Raw genomic sequence first — 15,423 nt, 5'->3', positions numbered from 1 at the left:
TGCTGACCAAACTGGTCGCGCACATGTGTCATCGCGTTACACACATTGATTTAGTTCACTCACACCAGAAGCGATCAGGACATGCAGATTTAAACATTAAAACAAACTCTGAACAAATTATATTAATTTGGGGACAGGTCAAAAAGCATTAAACATTTATTACAATTTAGCTAGCTAGCTTGCTGTTGCTAGCTAATTTGTCCTGGTATATAAACATTGGGTTGTTATTTTACCTGAAATGCACACAAGGTCCTCTACTCTGACAATTAATCCACAGATAAAACGGTAAACCAAATTTGTTTCTAGTCATCTCCTTCCTTCAGGCTTCTTTTTCTTCTTTGGACTTTACATGGCGTTCGGCAACCAACTTTACAGCATTACCACAACCGACTGGAGTGTGGACCTAAGTTCATCTTTCAATCACACACGTGGGTATATGCTTCTAAAAACCAATGAGGAGATGGCATGTGGGTATATGCTCCTAAAAACCAATGAGGAGATGGGAGAGGCCGGACTTGCAGCGTGTTGAGCGCCACAAATAAAACCGATTTCTATTTTAACTCCTGGCCAGATGCTCGCTGAGGCGCGCAAGCAGTGTGTGTGCAATGATTGAATAACAAGTATGTGTACATTTATTTGGAAACACTTGCGCGCGTGCGACACGAGTGGTGTGGTCAGCATGTTAACCACAAGCCTATTCATTACGTCTGACAATACCATATACAGTGGGGCAAAAAAGTATTTAGTCAGCCACCAATTGTGCAAGTTCTCCCACTTAAAAAGATGAGAGAGGCCTGTAATTCATCATAGGTACACTTCAACTATGACAGACAAAGTGAGAAAAAGAAATACAGAAAATCACATTGTAGGATTTTTAATGAATTTATTTCAAATTATGGTGGAAAAAAAGTATTTGGTCAATAAAGTCAATAACAAAAGTTTATCTCAATACTTTGTTATATACCCTTTGTTGGCAATGACAGAGGTCAAACATTTTCTGTAAGTCTTCACAAAGTTTTCACACACTGTTGCTGGTATTTTGGCCCATTGCTCCATGCAGATCTCCTCTAGAGCAGTTATGTTTTGGGGCTGTTGCTGGGCAACACAGACTTTCAACTCCCTCCAAAGATTTTATATGGGGTTGAGATCTGGAGACTGGCTAGGCCACTCCAGGACCTTGAAATGCTTCTTACGAAGCCACTCCTTCGTTGCCCGGACGGTGTGTTTGGGATCATTGTCATGCTGAAAGACCTAGCCACGTTTCATCTTCAATGCCCTTGCTGATGGAAGGAAGTTTTCACTCAAAATCTCACGATACATGGCCCCATTCATTATTTCCTTTACATGGATCAGTCGTCCTGGTCCCTTTGCAGAAAAACATCCCCAAAGCATGATGTTTCCACCCCTATGCTTCACAGTAGGTATGGTGTTCTTTGGATGCAACTCAGCATTCTTTGTACTCCAAACACGACGAGTTGAGTTTTTACCAAAAAGTTATATTTTGGTTTCATCTGACATTCTGACATTGGTTCCATATGACATTCTCCCAATCTTCTTCTGGATCATCCAAATGCTCTCTAGCAAACTTCAGACGGGCCTGGACATGTACTGGCTTAAGCAGGGAGACACGTCTGGCACTGCAGGATTTGAGTCCCTGGCGGCGTAGTGTGTTACTGATGGTAGGCTTTGTTACTTTGGTCCCAGCTCTCTGCAGGTCATTCACTAGGTCCACCCGTGTGGTTCTGGGATTTTTGCTCACCGTTCCTGTGATCATTTTAAACCCACGGGGAGAGATCTTGCGTGGAGCCCCAGATCGAGGGAGATTATCAGTGGTCTTGTATGTCTTCCATTTCCTAATAATTGCTCCCACAGTTGATTCCTTCAAACCAAGCTACTTACCTATTGCAGATTCAGTCTTCCTAGCCTGGTGCAGGTCTACAATGTTGTTTCTGGTGTCCTTTGACAGCTCTTTGGTCTTGGCCATAGTGGAGTTTGGAGTGTGACTGTTTGAGGTTGTGGACAGGTGTCCTTTATACTGATAACAAGTTCAAACAGGTGCCATTAATACAGGTAACGAGTGGAGGACAGAGGAGCCTCTTAAAGAAGAAGTTACAGGTCTGTGAGAGCCAGAAATCTTGCTTGTTTGTAGGTGACCAAATACTTATTTTCCACCATAATTTGCAAATAAATTCATTAATAATCCTACAATGTGATTTTCTGGATTTTTTTTCTCATTTTGTCTGTCATAGTTGAAGTGTACCTTTTGATGAAAATTACAGGCCTCTCTCATCTTTTTAAGTGGGAGAACTTGCACAACTGGTGGCTGACTAAATACTTTTTTGCCCCACTGTACATTAAAACCAGTAGATAATGATAGCGCTGAAGTCATCCACGTATTCCTATGGAAAACTCCTGATTTGGCTCATTTATTTGATTTTGTTTGGCTGTTCTGGCGGTCGTAATTTTCATAGGCTTCCTGGGGCAGACCAGATTTTCATTTACCAATCATGCGTAGGCACACATCTGTGTGTTAACCTTGCCTGAAATAAATTCCATGCAAAGAGTGAGAATTATCAATGTAACCGTTTGCATGAGAGTGTGCATAAATGTATGTACAGTCATGCCCATGCGTACGTACAGTGCCAAGTGATGGAATAAGGGAAGTGCTTGTCAAATATACACTACTGTTCAAAAGTTTGGGGTCACTTAGAAATGCTCTTGTTTTTGAAAGAAAAGCACGTTTCTTTGTCTTTTAAAATAACATCAAATTGCGTTTCTTTGACAAGTCTCTGTCTATACAGGGGTTAACAATTGGTGACAGCCTTCTGGTCTGCCCCTGGCATCTTGAAGGAAACCAGATGGCCCCGAGGAGGAGTATTGCCAGGGCCTGGACCCTCAAGGAGGGGAGCACAGATAAAGACCCCCCCCCCCCCTCCCCCCCGCTCTCCTCTCTCTCTAACCTCTCCAACCCCTTCCCCTATTAGCTTGTTAAGGGTAAACACGTCCCCTGCCAGTGTGATGTATAATGTTGTCTGCTGTGTTGTTGTACGTCACACAGCACTCTCCTGCTATCCCATCCTCTCCTCCTTGTGTTGTTTAGATTCCCATCTTAAAGTGCATCCCAAGTGGACACTTTTGCTTATAATATAGTACCCTATTGCCTATGTAGTGTGCATTTTTTTTAAAACCAAAACCTATGGACCCAGGTCAAAGTAGTGCACTATATAGGCAATAGGGTGCCATTTGGGACACACACTCAGACCCCGCGCCTGATGAACTCCCACCGGCCAGCCCCATCCCATCCCCTGGCTGCCAGCCTGTCTGTTTACCAAGCTCTGCCTCTGTTTACTGCCAAAGAATAGACACATTCACCACTGTCACTCTGTCACAATGGATGGACACTCTGATCCTTCCAGAAAGAGACAGTGAGAGGATAGGGATGAAAATAGGGGGGAGAGGGAGGTAAAGGGAAAGTGGGAGGGTGTGAGAGAGAGATTTAGATGCTACCCTTTCTCTCTCATAATTGGATCCGATTAAAAACACATTACAATTTGAAAGAGAAGCATTAATCCAGCATTTGGATCATTTTCTCTTCTGAAAATCAAACATTTTGATGTGCTTTTGCAAGTTTTGCAAGAAAATATAATGTGCACTGAATTAGATCCAATATGGCCTATATTAATTCACCAAAGACAAAGGGCTTACTTCACAATTCTAAATGGGTTTGTGAGGTTAGAGGAGGGCAGCTAAGTTCAGAAACCCCCTATTAACCTTGCTAAGAGAAGCACAACTTACTGTAGAATTCAGCCACTTGAAGCACTGAGTTTATGCCCAGTGACTAAGGGTTTCCACTTACAGAGGTGATACGGAAGCATCTTTCATGTTGTCTTATCAAGTCCAGATAGGACCGTCTCTCTTCCACAAATAACTCCCTCAACTGTCCCAAAGAATGGAGGGAAATATACATTTTAGGGTTCAGGCCTTACAAAGAAGTCAAGAAAAGTGTAAGGTCTTTGCTTTTAATACATTTGTAATGTAGGCCTACTAGAAAATGCATTAGAGATTGTTGAAAATGTAACATAAATTATTGTGTAAATTGATGTTTGTTGTTCAATGAAACAAACACTTCTTCACTTTAAAGATTGCCCTATTACCCTTCCTTCCTTCCTTCCTTCCTTCCTTCCTTCCTTCCTTCCTTCCTTCCTTCCTTCCTTCCTTCCTTCCATTCGATTTCATTTTCATTCCGCATGCTCTTGGTATAAAACATTATAAAACATAACAGATAAGGAAGGACACACTTTAGGGTGATGATTTGAAGCCTTCCGAGAAGCTTTTAATGTTTCTTGTTTTCATCTTATGCTCTCTTCAACCCTTATGGAATAATCAAGACATCATACACAAAGAAAGATTGCAATTCTCTTTGGAGAAGCACATTTTTCTGCCTTTCATGAAGCAGTGTGCAGCTCACATCTCAACTGTAAAATGCTATACCGATTTTATGGATCACATGAATTCTTGTATAAAATGTGTTTCTACGAGTCTTGACATGTATCTATTGACTGCACCGTGGACTCCTGCCTCAGAGGACATTGAATCAGAAGGAGAGAGATCAGTCTGCCCATGCATGAGTCCATCTCCATGGGATTCTAAAGATTTCTTGGTTGTAACCCTAGGCATCTTTAATCTGTTACAAACTCAGTTGAGTTTCACTTTCAAAACTAAATCCCTCGCTGGCACGCACACACACACACACAAACGCAAGCAGGCAGGCACGCAGACATGCACGAGCACACACACAACACACACACACCTCATCTCAGAGCTTCTCATGATTATGTGTAGTAGGGTCATTGACTCCGCCCCTGCGTGCCAGTGGGGTGAAGGAGATAAAAGAAAAGAAATACACTATCTCTGAAGAAGGACTCCATGGATTAAAGTCTTGTCCTGAATGGTGGGCGGCGTCCTCAAAACTAGCATGGTGGAATCTCACTACTATTGGCTCACTAGAAAATCCCTTTAAAAATAAAAAAATCTGGATCAGTTGTGACTCCATCTCCATTATAATAGTGAGGAGTTTATAAGGATGTTTGTGGGGATAGTTGTCGGCCTAAATAGGGTATGTGTGTTATCATGTTATGAGATCAAGCCGTGACTTGTCAAGACTGATCCAGACAGGAGCATTGCTGGTGATTGAGTCTATATGCTCCCAGGTCAGCAGGCATTGGTTGGGGCCCAGTCGATTCAGGAGGACCTGTCCTAGACTATAAAGACGGAAAAATACGGAATAAAGACGGAATTTGGAACCAAATAAGGTTCTTGAGAGCGATGCCATAGGAGAACCATTTTAGGGTCGGCTGTTCGGAAGAACCATAAATGGGAGTTTTTTTTTAAAAAACCATACAAAAATCCCAAACCAGAAATGTTTCTTCCTTCCAGGACCGGAATTAAATTGCCCTGCTGTCGGGTTTCAAGCCTTATTTGCATATTTCACCCGGTGCCTTTCGAATGAATTTTAGTTACCAGTACCACCGATGACTGTGATTTCTACTGACAGAGACATGGTTGTTGTGTTCATTCATTTTCAGTCCTCTGGCCTTCACCAAGTGAGATCCTAAGTGAATATGTTGCCATTAAAATTGCATTGTTTAAGACAATTTATATTTCATAAGGCCTTCTTTTGAGGGTCTAGTTTTACCCCAATACAGTGGCCTGAAACTCATAGTTTAAAGGCCATATCAGGCCTTCAAGTCACATTATGATGGCTTGCAAAGTAATATGCAAATCCTGTTGCAATCCAGTCAGAGTTAGGATATCCAGCATTTGGAATTTTTATTCACTGCCAGAATAATTGCCAGGGTTGGGAAGATTTGAAACTATCTTAGACATCAAAACTGGAACAACCATTTCAGTAACAGGTGCAATAAGTCCAAGTAAGAGATTGGAATAATTTAGAAAAATGTATATTTGAGTAGGATATTATGAATTAATCAAACCATGTACATGCAAAAACATAGATACTGAAACTAACAATTCAAAAAATCTACCTGCAATAGAGCATGCTGGGACATATGATAGCGATGGGCGTGGTTTTGGTTCAAGGATGGTTATTAACACCAAACCTGGGGTTATTTTACACCACTGAGTTTTAATTCAACTCTTGAATCAACATTAGAAATGTTACACTGAAAAATCAACACTAACCAATGTGCTGTGTGCAATGAAAGGGACACATCTGCAGGCTTCCATCCATTTCAAGAACCTTTTAGAATTCTGAAGAACAGTAGTTGCCACGTATAAAAACACTTTTACTGTTGAAAAGCAATATCCCAAGTATAAATACAGTAAAGTACACACTAAAGTGTACAACAGTGTGTTTTTTTGTGTGTTTTTTTTACACACAACTGCAAACTTCCAAAGAGCAGGCCCTTCAAGGAGTTGGTTTGATGGTAATCCATGATGTCATCAGCCTTCCCCCTTGCTTGAGGAAAAATAGAGGAGCACTAGAGAACCAAAGAGCAAACTGCCTCCCCCCACACAAGTACAGTGAAGTGCCTTTCTTGTAAGCTCCAAACCCAACAATGCAGTAATCAATATCAATGCAGCATGTGGTGGTTCATTTCTGTATTATCAAATGAGGAGAGACAAACTTATCATACAAGTCAGAGTTATACTTCAACTGAATCTTTATTAGTGAGAGCTTTGCAATAGCGATGGCTGGTCGATGAATCACCCTCAGGTGATTTGTTGAAAGCCACGACACAAAGTCTACTGAGATCTTTTATAGCAAAGATCCACCCCCTAGTTGACATAACAAACCACAGATGTTTGGGACGGGTCACAAAGTGAGACTTTTTAAATGAGAAAGGAGTATCCCATAGCCAGATAGCATTCACTGTAAATTCTGTTCTTATCGTTCAGTTTGGCTCCTAAAACGAGGTTACGATCTCGTTCCTGGTACATCATAGCACAAAAAACACCAACTCATCCAATGGCATAAATCAATTGTCAACTCCAGATACTCCCATCTCAAGTAAAACCCCTTCTTGACCCCACTCCTGGACAAGCTCACTGAGGGGAGTGAGCCTCTAGGTCATACACTATCCCAGGATAAGTGCAACATCAGAGATGACATACAATGGTTTCAGACTCTGCCCCACACATCTGTCTCAAACCTTATCTCCCCAACGCCAAAGGAGGGAGTGACTGGCGCACAGACAATGTGGAGACAAGTAATTGTTTCCCCGTTAATCACGCCATCCCTTCACATGGTTTAAGAATAGGTAAAGACACATTCACATATGAAGACAATGTTCCATCCTGTCCTCTTCCCTTTCTGATATTCTGCATAGCACCAGGGACATATGAAAGACAAGCCTGACCTCTCCCCTCTCTGGGCCCCAGGTGACTGAGCCCCAGATGAGGGAAGAAGTGCAACTGCCAACACCAGAGTCCGACGGGATATATTCTAATAACAAGTATATAATATAAGCATATTATGCAGATAAGATATCTGAATTATCTATGTTACCCAAGTAATTCTGATTCTTCTGCCACAAGCACTAAAAATAAAATAAGGTAGGACAAAAAAAAGTAATAAGAACACAAGGAAGTAAGAAACTATATTATTTACAATGTGCAGGGACACTGAAGTGATTTAGGTAGATACAGTATATTAGGTGACTAGGTATCAGGATGTATGATAAACAGAGTAAAATCAACGCAAATGAGGATTGTATGTGAGTGGGTGTGCGTGTGTGCATAGTCAGTTTACATGTGTGTGCATGCTATGTGTGTGTTGGAGTGTCAGTGTGTGTAACTGTGTAGAGTCCTGTGAGTGTGCAAATATTAAACGGTCTACTCACATAGTCCGTGTGGCCATTTTGTTAGCTATTTAGTAGTCTTATTGGATTGGGGATAGAAGCTTTTCAGGAGCCTGTTGTGTCAGACTTTATGCACCGGTACCACAGAAGCAGAGAAAACAGTCTATGGTTTAGGCGGCTGGAGTTTTTAAAGATTTTCCTGGCATTCCTTTCACACCACCTGATATAGAGGTCCTTTAGCTCATTTGATGATTCTATATTACTTGTTTCTTGTGTAATTTATAGAACAGTCAAGATAACATCTGAAAACTCCCTCGAGAGGTGGAAAGGTCAATATTTGACCATCAGGTATTCCAAAACGTGTCGAGACTTCCACTGCGCTCGAATCACCATTTGTTGTTGATGAAGAGGCAAATCCCTCCCCCTCTTCGATTTCCCTGACTCTACTGTCCTGTCCCCTCGGTGAATGGAGAGAGAGAGAGAGAGAGAGAGGCAGAGAGAGAGAGGCAGAGAGAGAGAGAGGCAGAGCGAGAGGCAGAGAGAGAGAGAGGCAGAGAGAGAGAGGCAGAGAGAGAGGCAGAGAGAGAGAGAGATAGGGAGAGGGAGGCAGAGAGAGGGAGGCAGAGAGAGAGAGGCAGAGAGAGAGAGGCAGAGAGAGAGAGGCAGCACACAGGAGCAACTCAATAAATCACTGTGTTGGATGGGGGGATTAGTCCAGGGCATTTAGCTACCATCTCTTTACCAGCAACTCAATCCCATCATTACAAAGAGTAAGACATGACATGGGCCTCCTATACAGTCTGTCAATTTATACGTAACAATCCTCATTGCATTACAGGGCCAGTTTCATGGGTCCTCCAGTAAGAAAAACCTTTTCAATAATAATCTTCACTGACAATGCTTATTTGCCCAGGACCATTGATGGAAAAAGTACCCAATTGTCATACTTGAGTAAAAGTAAAGATACCTTCATAGAAAATTACTCAAGTGAAGTTCACCCAGTAAAATAATACTTGAGTAAAAGTCTAAAAGTATTTGGTATAAATAGCATAGAAAGTAAAAGTATAAATCATTACAAATTCCTTATATTAAGCAAATCAGACAACACCATTTTCTTGTTTTTATGTATTTACGGATAGCCGGGGACACACTCCAACACTCCAACATAATTTACAAACAAAGCATTTGTGTTTCGTGAGTCCGCCATGTCAGAGGCAATAGGGATGACCCGGGATGTTCTCTTGATAAGTGTGTAAATAGGACCATTGTCTGGTCCTGCTAAGCATTCAAAATGTAACAAGTACTTTTGTGTGTCAGAAATAGTACATTCTTTCTTCAGGAATGGAGTGAAGCAAAAGTAAAAGTTGTCAGAAATATAAATAGTAAAGTAAAGTACAGATACCCCCCAAAAGACTTAAGGAAAAATACTTTATTAAAGCACTTTTTTAAATTGTATTTTATTTTTTTAACCTTTATTCAACTAGGCAAGTCAGTTAAGAACAAATGATTATTTACAATGACGGCCTACCGGGGAATAGTAGGTTAACTGCCTTGTTCAGGGGCAGAACAACATATTTTTACCTTGTCAGCTCAGGGATTCAATCCAGCAACCTTTTGGTTACTGGCCCACACATGCTCCTTGTCACTAAGAAAGTAAATCAAAATGCTGTTTTAGCGCTGAAAATCTCTGTCTGTCTGTCTGTCTCTGTCTGACCCAACATTCAGTCGTGGTACACAGGGAAAGCCATCAGTGATTTAGAGTTTGTCTAAGCTGAGGCTGTTTACTCAGACCTGGTACACACTACACAGGAAGAGCCATCAGTGGTTTTGGGTTTCTGGCTGAGGCTGATTGGACCAACATCCAGTTGACCTTGTAGACCGAGGAAGTGCCAAAGAAGGAGAGCCATCAGTGAGCTGGGAGTTCTAACTATGTCCCTTTCTATTTCTGAAGAGTGTTCAGTGGCTGACCCCTTGATTTGTTCAGCCTGTCACAGCGGAAGAGCAGGAAGTGGACCTTCAGTCCTGACATGGGCATAGCAGCACATAGACAACAAACGTTTGATTAACTCGAAAGTCTACTTTATTCTCCCTCCCCTTGTGTCACGACTCGGTGCCAAATCTAATCTGTGTTATGTTCTGCAGAAACGAAAACAGAGATAAATAGAGCTTTGAGGGGTCCTTGTGTTTCAGCACTGGCTGGGAGAGACAATGGGCCAAATTACATTTACAAAAACCAATCAATCGGTAGTTTGTTTAAACGTGTTTTAATTACAACTCTTAAAAATTGAGATTCAATTATTAATAAATATCCTCTGGCGTTCTGATTCACATTACAATTTCTTTACTATTAAATGCTATTGCTATTAAGTCCATTTATTTTGTTTCACCATGACACATTTAAAAACTTTTTTTTATGGGTTTGACAATATAATTACACATAGAATCCAATAATAGGATCTCTGTTGGTTTGCTTGCATTCCAATGAATTATGCCAGCAAATTATATTGTACCTGCATAGGTTAAGTATCCAACAACCTGGGTTATTGGTCAACCTTATCAGCCATACCAGATTCCCAGTTTTTCTATGATAATATGATTGCACAAATAAACAGTCAATATCAAGTTATCTGAATTTGAATGACATGAACCCATTTCATTCCTATCACGTCCAATACAAACAGCTTTGACCAAGCAGCGACTATTAATACAATAAAATCATGTTTTAACACACCAACCTGGAACGTCAGCGCTGCTGATCAATTGGCTGGACTAATTGTTTATCTTAGATAAGGAAAAACAGGCAAAAGGTCAACAATCACAGGTCGCGCAAGCTCTCTCCCAGTCCCTGCAGATAGGAACATTAAACAGATGTTTGAACTGCAAATACGACTAATAAGATGAGTCAAAAAGAACATGGTTCAGAGTGAATAAGTCAAAAAGAACTTGGTTAAAAAGTGAAACTGTGTTTCTGTTAAGAACACATTTAAAACAGTAAAACATGCAATAATACTGGTCACAATGTGTACTACCAGAGACAAACATACACTACATGAAAGTTTGTGGACACCTGCTCGTCAAACATCTCATTCCAGGCCTCCTGAGTGGGACAGTGGTCTAAGGCACTGCATTGCGGTTCTAGCTGTGCCACTACAGATCCGGGTTTGAGACCAGGCTCTGTTGCAGCCGGCCGTAACCGGGAGACCCATGGGGTGGTGACAAGGGGACCCATTTTGGCATTGCTCATGGCGATCTAAGGCTTTTGTGCGGCTGCTCGGCCATGGAAACCCATTTCAAGAAGCTCCTGACGTACAGTTCTTGTATTGACGTTGCTTCCAGAGGCAGTTTGGAACTCGGTAGTGAGTGTTGCAACCGAGGACAGTGCTTCAGCACTCGGCAGTCTGGTTCTGTGAGCTTGTGTGGCCTACCACTTGGGAAGAAAGTTGACTAACAGACTTGTTGGAAAGGTGGCATCCTATGACGGTGCAACATCGAAAGTCACTGAACTCTTCAGTAAGGCCATTCTACTGCTAATGTTTGTCCATGGAGATTGCATGGCTGTGTGGTCGTTTTTATACACCTGTCAATATCAGCTGTATAAATTGCCGAATTCACTCATTTTAAGGAGTGTCCACATACTTTGTATATATAGTGTACGTCATAATTTTCCATTTGTAAAGCAAGAGCGTACAACAAAGGACACATGAAATTACTGAGGCGTTCAACCACCAAAACACATATTCATCAAATCTAGAAAGATTGAGAATAAATAGCACAATACAAAATAGTTGTTATAAAAATCTTATGTACAGCCTCCTTCACACTTACAAGACAGTTGCTTTTAACCCAGCAAGTTGTAGCTACGACTTCCACTAGGATTAACATTTTAATTTCAGTGACGCAGATATTTCAGTACGCTGCTCAAAACCAGGAGTCATTTCATTCTGAGGCCTTTGAGGCTGAAATCCATCTAATTCATCCCTAGCTTCTCAAACGAGCAAACTAAGAAACAGTAGTACTAGACACAGTAGTTACTTAGTCTGCAACACCCAACGAATGAAACCAGCGGACTTCCTGGTCCTCATCTGAAAAGAGAAGAAATACAGGAACTTAGCATAAATGAAGGGGACTAAACTGAAATGGAAAGAGAGGAGAGAAAGAAAAATGACAGTAACTTTAGCATGAACTGAAATGGAGGAATGTGAATCAGTGAAAAATGTCCGTTAACACATCCTCAGACCTGAAAACCAGGCCTCTGTGGTCTCGGAATAATCTTTTGTGGCTTTTCAGGGCAGAACAGCAACCTGTGATGAATCACAGGAGCCCATTTGGCTGCCCAGTGAGGTGCAAATGGTTTTTATCATCACCCATTCACAGCCAAACTGGTGCCACCTCTGATAATACCTGCCCCTCTCAAAGGCATTAGCAAAGAAACCTGCTCGACCACTCCTTTTATTATCAACACAAACCATGTCTGGGTGATATGAATTGAGACACTTGTGCATTTTTGCATTTTTTATTTAACTAGCCAAGTCAAATAAGAACAAATTCTTGTTTACAATGACGGCTTACCAAAACCTAACCAATCTGAGAGCCGCTCTATGGGACTCCCAATCACGGCCGGTTATGATACAAACCAGGGTCTGTTGAGACGCCACTAGCACTGAGATGCAGTGCCTTAGACCGCTGCGCCACTCAGGAGCTTTTAAGTAAGAAGGCCTGAGCAGATATACCATTGAGGTTATACAGGCTAGCTCATGTTTAAATGTGAATGATGCCATTTTTAGTTTACAATCAGCAAACAGCAGGCTACAATAGGAATGCCATAAATGAAATGGAGAGCACAGTTCTTCAACTGATGCCAGTTGCACCACAAGGTCTGTCACTCTTATCTGAGCCTCAAAAGCACAGGCCAGTGTGTTTCAAACAATTTAGTGACATTTTGGAGAGAATTTTTTAAAACATCCGTCAGTGTCATAAAGTGTCTTCTTAACACAGTCCTCATGCACTGTTTCCGAGGGAAATCCACACAGCCCAAATCCACACAGCCTTTCTGCACCCACTCTCCGTGGGGAATGATACCACAGCTCCTGCAGGAACAGGGAGCAGAGCAGAGCAGAGAGATACATGTCAAAACAGGCTCGATACATCACTTTAGACTACTGAATATGTGTTTCCTCCACTGTCAAACAGGCCTGGAAATATGGGGATGTTAATTATTGGGAAATGAAATTACCCGACGCGTTCGTGGTATTCACAGCTCCGGTCAATGAAGTGTGGCGGGCATGCGCAAAAGCTTCCCAAAATACAGGTGCCACCATTTTTACAACAGTTTCGACTCTGCTTTGGACCTTCGGGAAAAGAGAAAGACATAGGGTAGACGTTTAATATGGATGTTGTGAGTGTTGTATTTACACTCAGGCTTTAGCCCTGGGGTGCGTTCGGCAGGGCACAGCATTGTACGACGTTCGGATAGAGATATAGCATGTAGAACAGACATGCCTCTCTGACCTGTAGAATAAGGAATCATGTTGGTTCTATTCATGACATTTCTATCTGCAATGTTTCACAACATTTGCCTACTGAAGATGGCCCTGGAGACACTGTCCAGAATGCTGGCCAGCAGACTGGCAAACACAGTTTTAACACATTCCTTCAGAACCATATTTTCAATGACAGAGCGATAACAGCTGGGAAAACAGCTTGACTGAGGCTTAGCCTATGTTGTTTTGGTGAATTAAGACAAACAAACAAACAAATGATGCAGGATAATGAACGTGTGATAAAGAGGGAACATAAATCGTATTACAAAGCAAGAGAGGCCGAATAAATTCACCCAAAGTCAAACTCAAATTCACTGCAGTGAGTTTATGGAGGCCATGTAGGTTGATATCAGTAATGTTACGCAATTAATGTCCAACTTACTTCCAGTGAGGCCTAGGAAGGGTAAGACCAAGCCCGCATCACAATGTTTTCTGTCCCCAGCAGGAGAGTTCATCTCTTTGAACTGGTTCAGGTAATCAGCGTTCTGCTGGATCGTTTTCCCAGAGTCCACCGCTCTGGTCAATACCTCTATGGTTTTGGTACATTCAGATCCTTCACAGCCATGGATAAGAGAGAATGGCTAATATTTAGGTATAGCGTGTAAACAGTTTCAGATGAGCAAACTAGGGCCAAGGGCCAGATACAAATTGTTAACAAAATATTGACAAAAGCCTATGTGATCCAATTGTAATTCCAACAACTGCCGGCAAGAAAACCATAAAATACATTAGGGGATCATTTATTTTATTTGATGTTGAAATAAATATAGGCTACAGACATTTCTGAACTTAAAACAAATGTGACAAAAAAATCAATCTGTACACATGGCCTACCCCAAAAAGTTGCCAAACTCATTCTGTTCTCCCGGAGTTTGCCAATAATCCAAGCTCACATGCAGAATGCTTCTTCTAGGCCTATTGCAACAGGCTAAAGTAAACCTTCAGTTAACACAGTGATACAGGCAGTTACGTAACCCACTGTTCCGAGGCCGTCATTGAAAACAAGAATTTGTTCTTAAACTGACTTGCCTCGTTAAATAAAGATAAAATAAAAAGAAATAAATAAAAAGAAATACTGCTCCTCTCTTCTGTTCCAAGTCCACAAGCTCTGTATTCCAGAGGATGCGATACTCTCTGGAGAAAAGCATCCATCCAGCATTGTGGCTACCCTCCCCAAAGGCCGCATGCTCAAACCCCTGATGGCATTTTTGCGCATATTTGCCCAGCCTTCTCCAGTGAGGTCACACCCACCGCAGGAATCTCAGCATGCAAATCATGGAGCGCTCCTCTGTGAAGGTAAAGTTCGAAGCTTTGCTTTTTATAATGGAGAACTGTGATTTGTATTGTGACAATGTAACAATGCAGTATACCGAGGTCACGCGCAAGGTTGTGGGCAAGAAAATACGATTCTAGCATCTTTGGTCTGCACAACAAAAACATCATTATTTTCCCTCTACATTCACAGAGGAAAGTGGCTTCTAAATGCCACATTACTTGTACATGGTGACCTGACCTCCTCAATAATTGTATTCTGGCATAGGAAAAACGTACCTACAGTGCAATTGGGAAGTATCGCAGACCAGCTGACTGTGGTGTGTTCACAGGTATATTAAATCTCTCACTATCCCAGTCTGTTGTCCCCACATGCTTCAAGATGGCCACCATTGTCCCTGTACCTAAGAAAGCAAAGGTAATTGAACTAAATTACTATCGTTCCGTAGCACTCAACTCTGTCATCATGAAGTGCTTTGAGAGACTAGTCAAGGATCATATCACCTCCACCTCACCTGCCACCCTAGACCCACTTCAATTTGCTTACCGCCCCAATAGATCCACAGACAATGCAAACGCCCACACACTGCACACAAGTAAGAATGCTGTTCATTGATATTAACTCTGCATTCAACACCATAGTACCCTCCAAGCTCATCATCAAGCTCAAGGCCCTGGGTTTGAACCCCGCTCTGTGCAACTGGGTCCTGGACTTCCTGATGGGTCGTCCCCAGGTGGTGAAGGTAGGAAACAACACCTCCTCTTCGCTGATCCTCAACACTGGGGCTCAG

The 15,423-nt window shown here is 41.8% G+C and overlaps 1 protein-coding gene across 1 annotated transcript; it reads right to left on the bottom strand.

Annotated features, from left to right (window-relative positions):
* Nucleotides 1-10,068: 10,068 nt before the first annotated feature.
* LOC110523907 (uncharacterized) lies at nucleotides 10,069-14,673 on the bottom strand. The gene is made up of 4 exons (XM_090234976.1): nucleotides 14,195-14,673; nucleotides 13,743-13,913; nucleotides 13,054-13,168; nucleotides 10,069-12,907 (listed from the first exon to the last, which is right to left on the bottom strand). The coding sequence occupies exons 1-4, from the start codon at nucleotides 14,214-14,216 to the stop codon at nucleotides 12,706-12,708; spliced, it is 510 nt and encodes a 169-aa protein (XP_090091102.1). The 5' UTR covers nucleotides 14,217-14,673; the 3' UTR covers nucleotides 10,069-12,705.
* Nucleotides 14,674-15,423: the final 750 nt, after the last annotated feature.

Source organism: Oncorhynchus mykiss, chromosome 5, assembly GCF_057628025.1.
Source record: "Oncorhynchus mykiss isolate SJ-2025 chromosome 5, ASM5762802v1, whole genome shotgun sequence".
Taxonomy (NCBI): Eukaryota; Metazoa; Chordata; class Actinopteri; order Salmoniformes; family Salmonidae; genus Oncorhynchus; species Oncorhynchus mykiss.
Note: the sequence above shows the minus strand (reverse complement) of the source record. Positions and strands in the feature narration are given on the sequence as shown.

Bases quoted from the DNA above. Each gene is read 5' to 3' on its own strand.
- LOC110523907 (XM_090234976.1), bottom strand. From the start codon at position 14,216: ATGAGTTTGGCAACTTTTTGGG. The intron at 13,914-14,194 runs GTAGGCCATGTG...ATGGCTGTGAAG, and splicing joins GAGTTTGGCAACTTTTTGGG to GATCTGAATGTACCAAAACC. The intron at 12,908-13,053 runs GTAATTTCATTT...CTGTTCCTGCAG, and splicing joins GAATACCACGAACGCGTCGG to GAGCTGTGGTATCATTCCCC.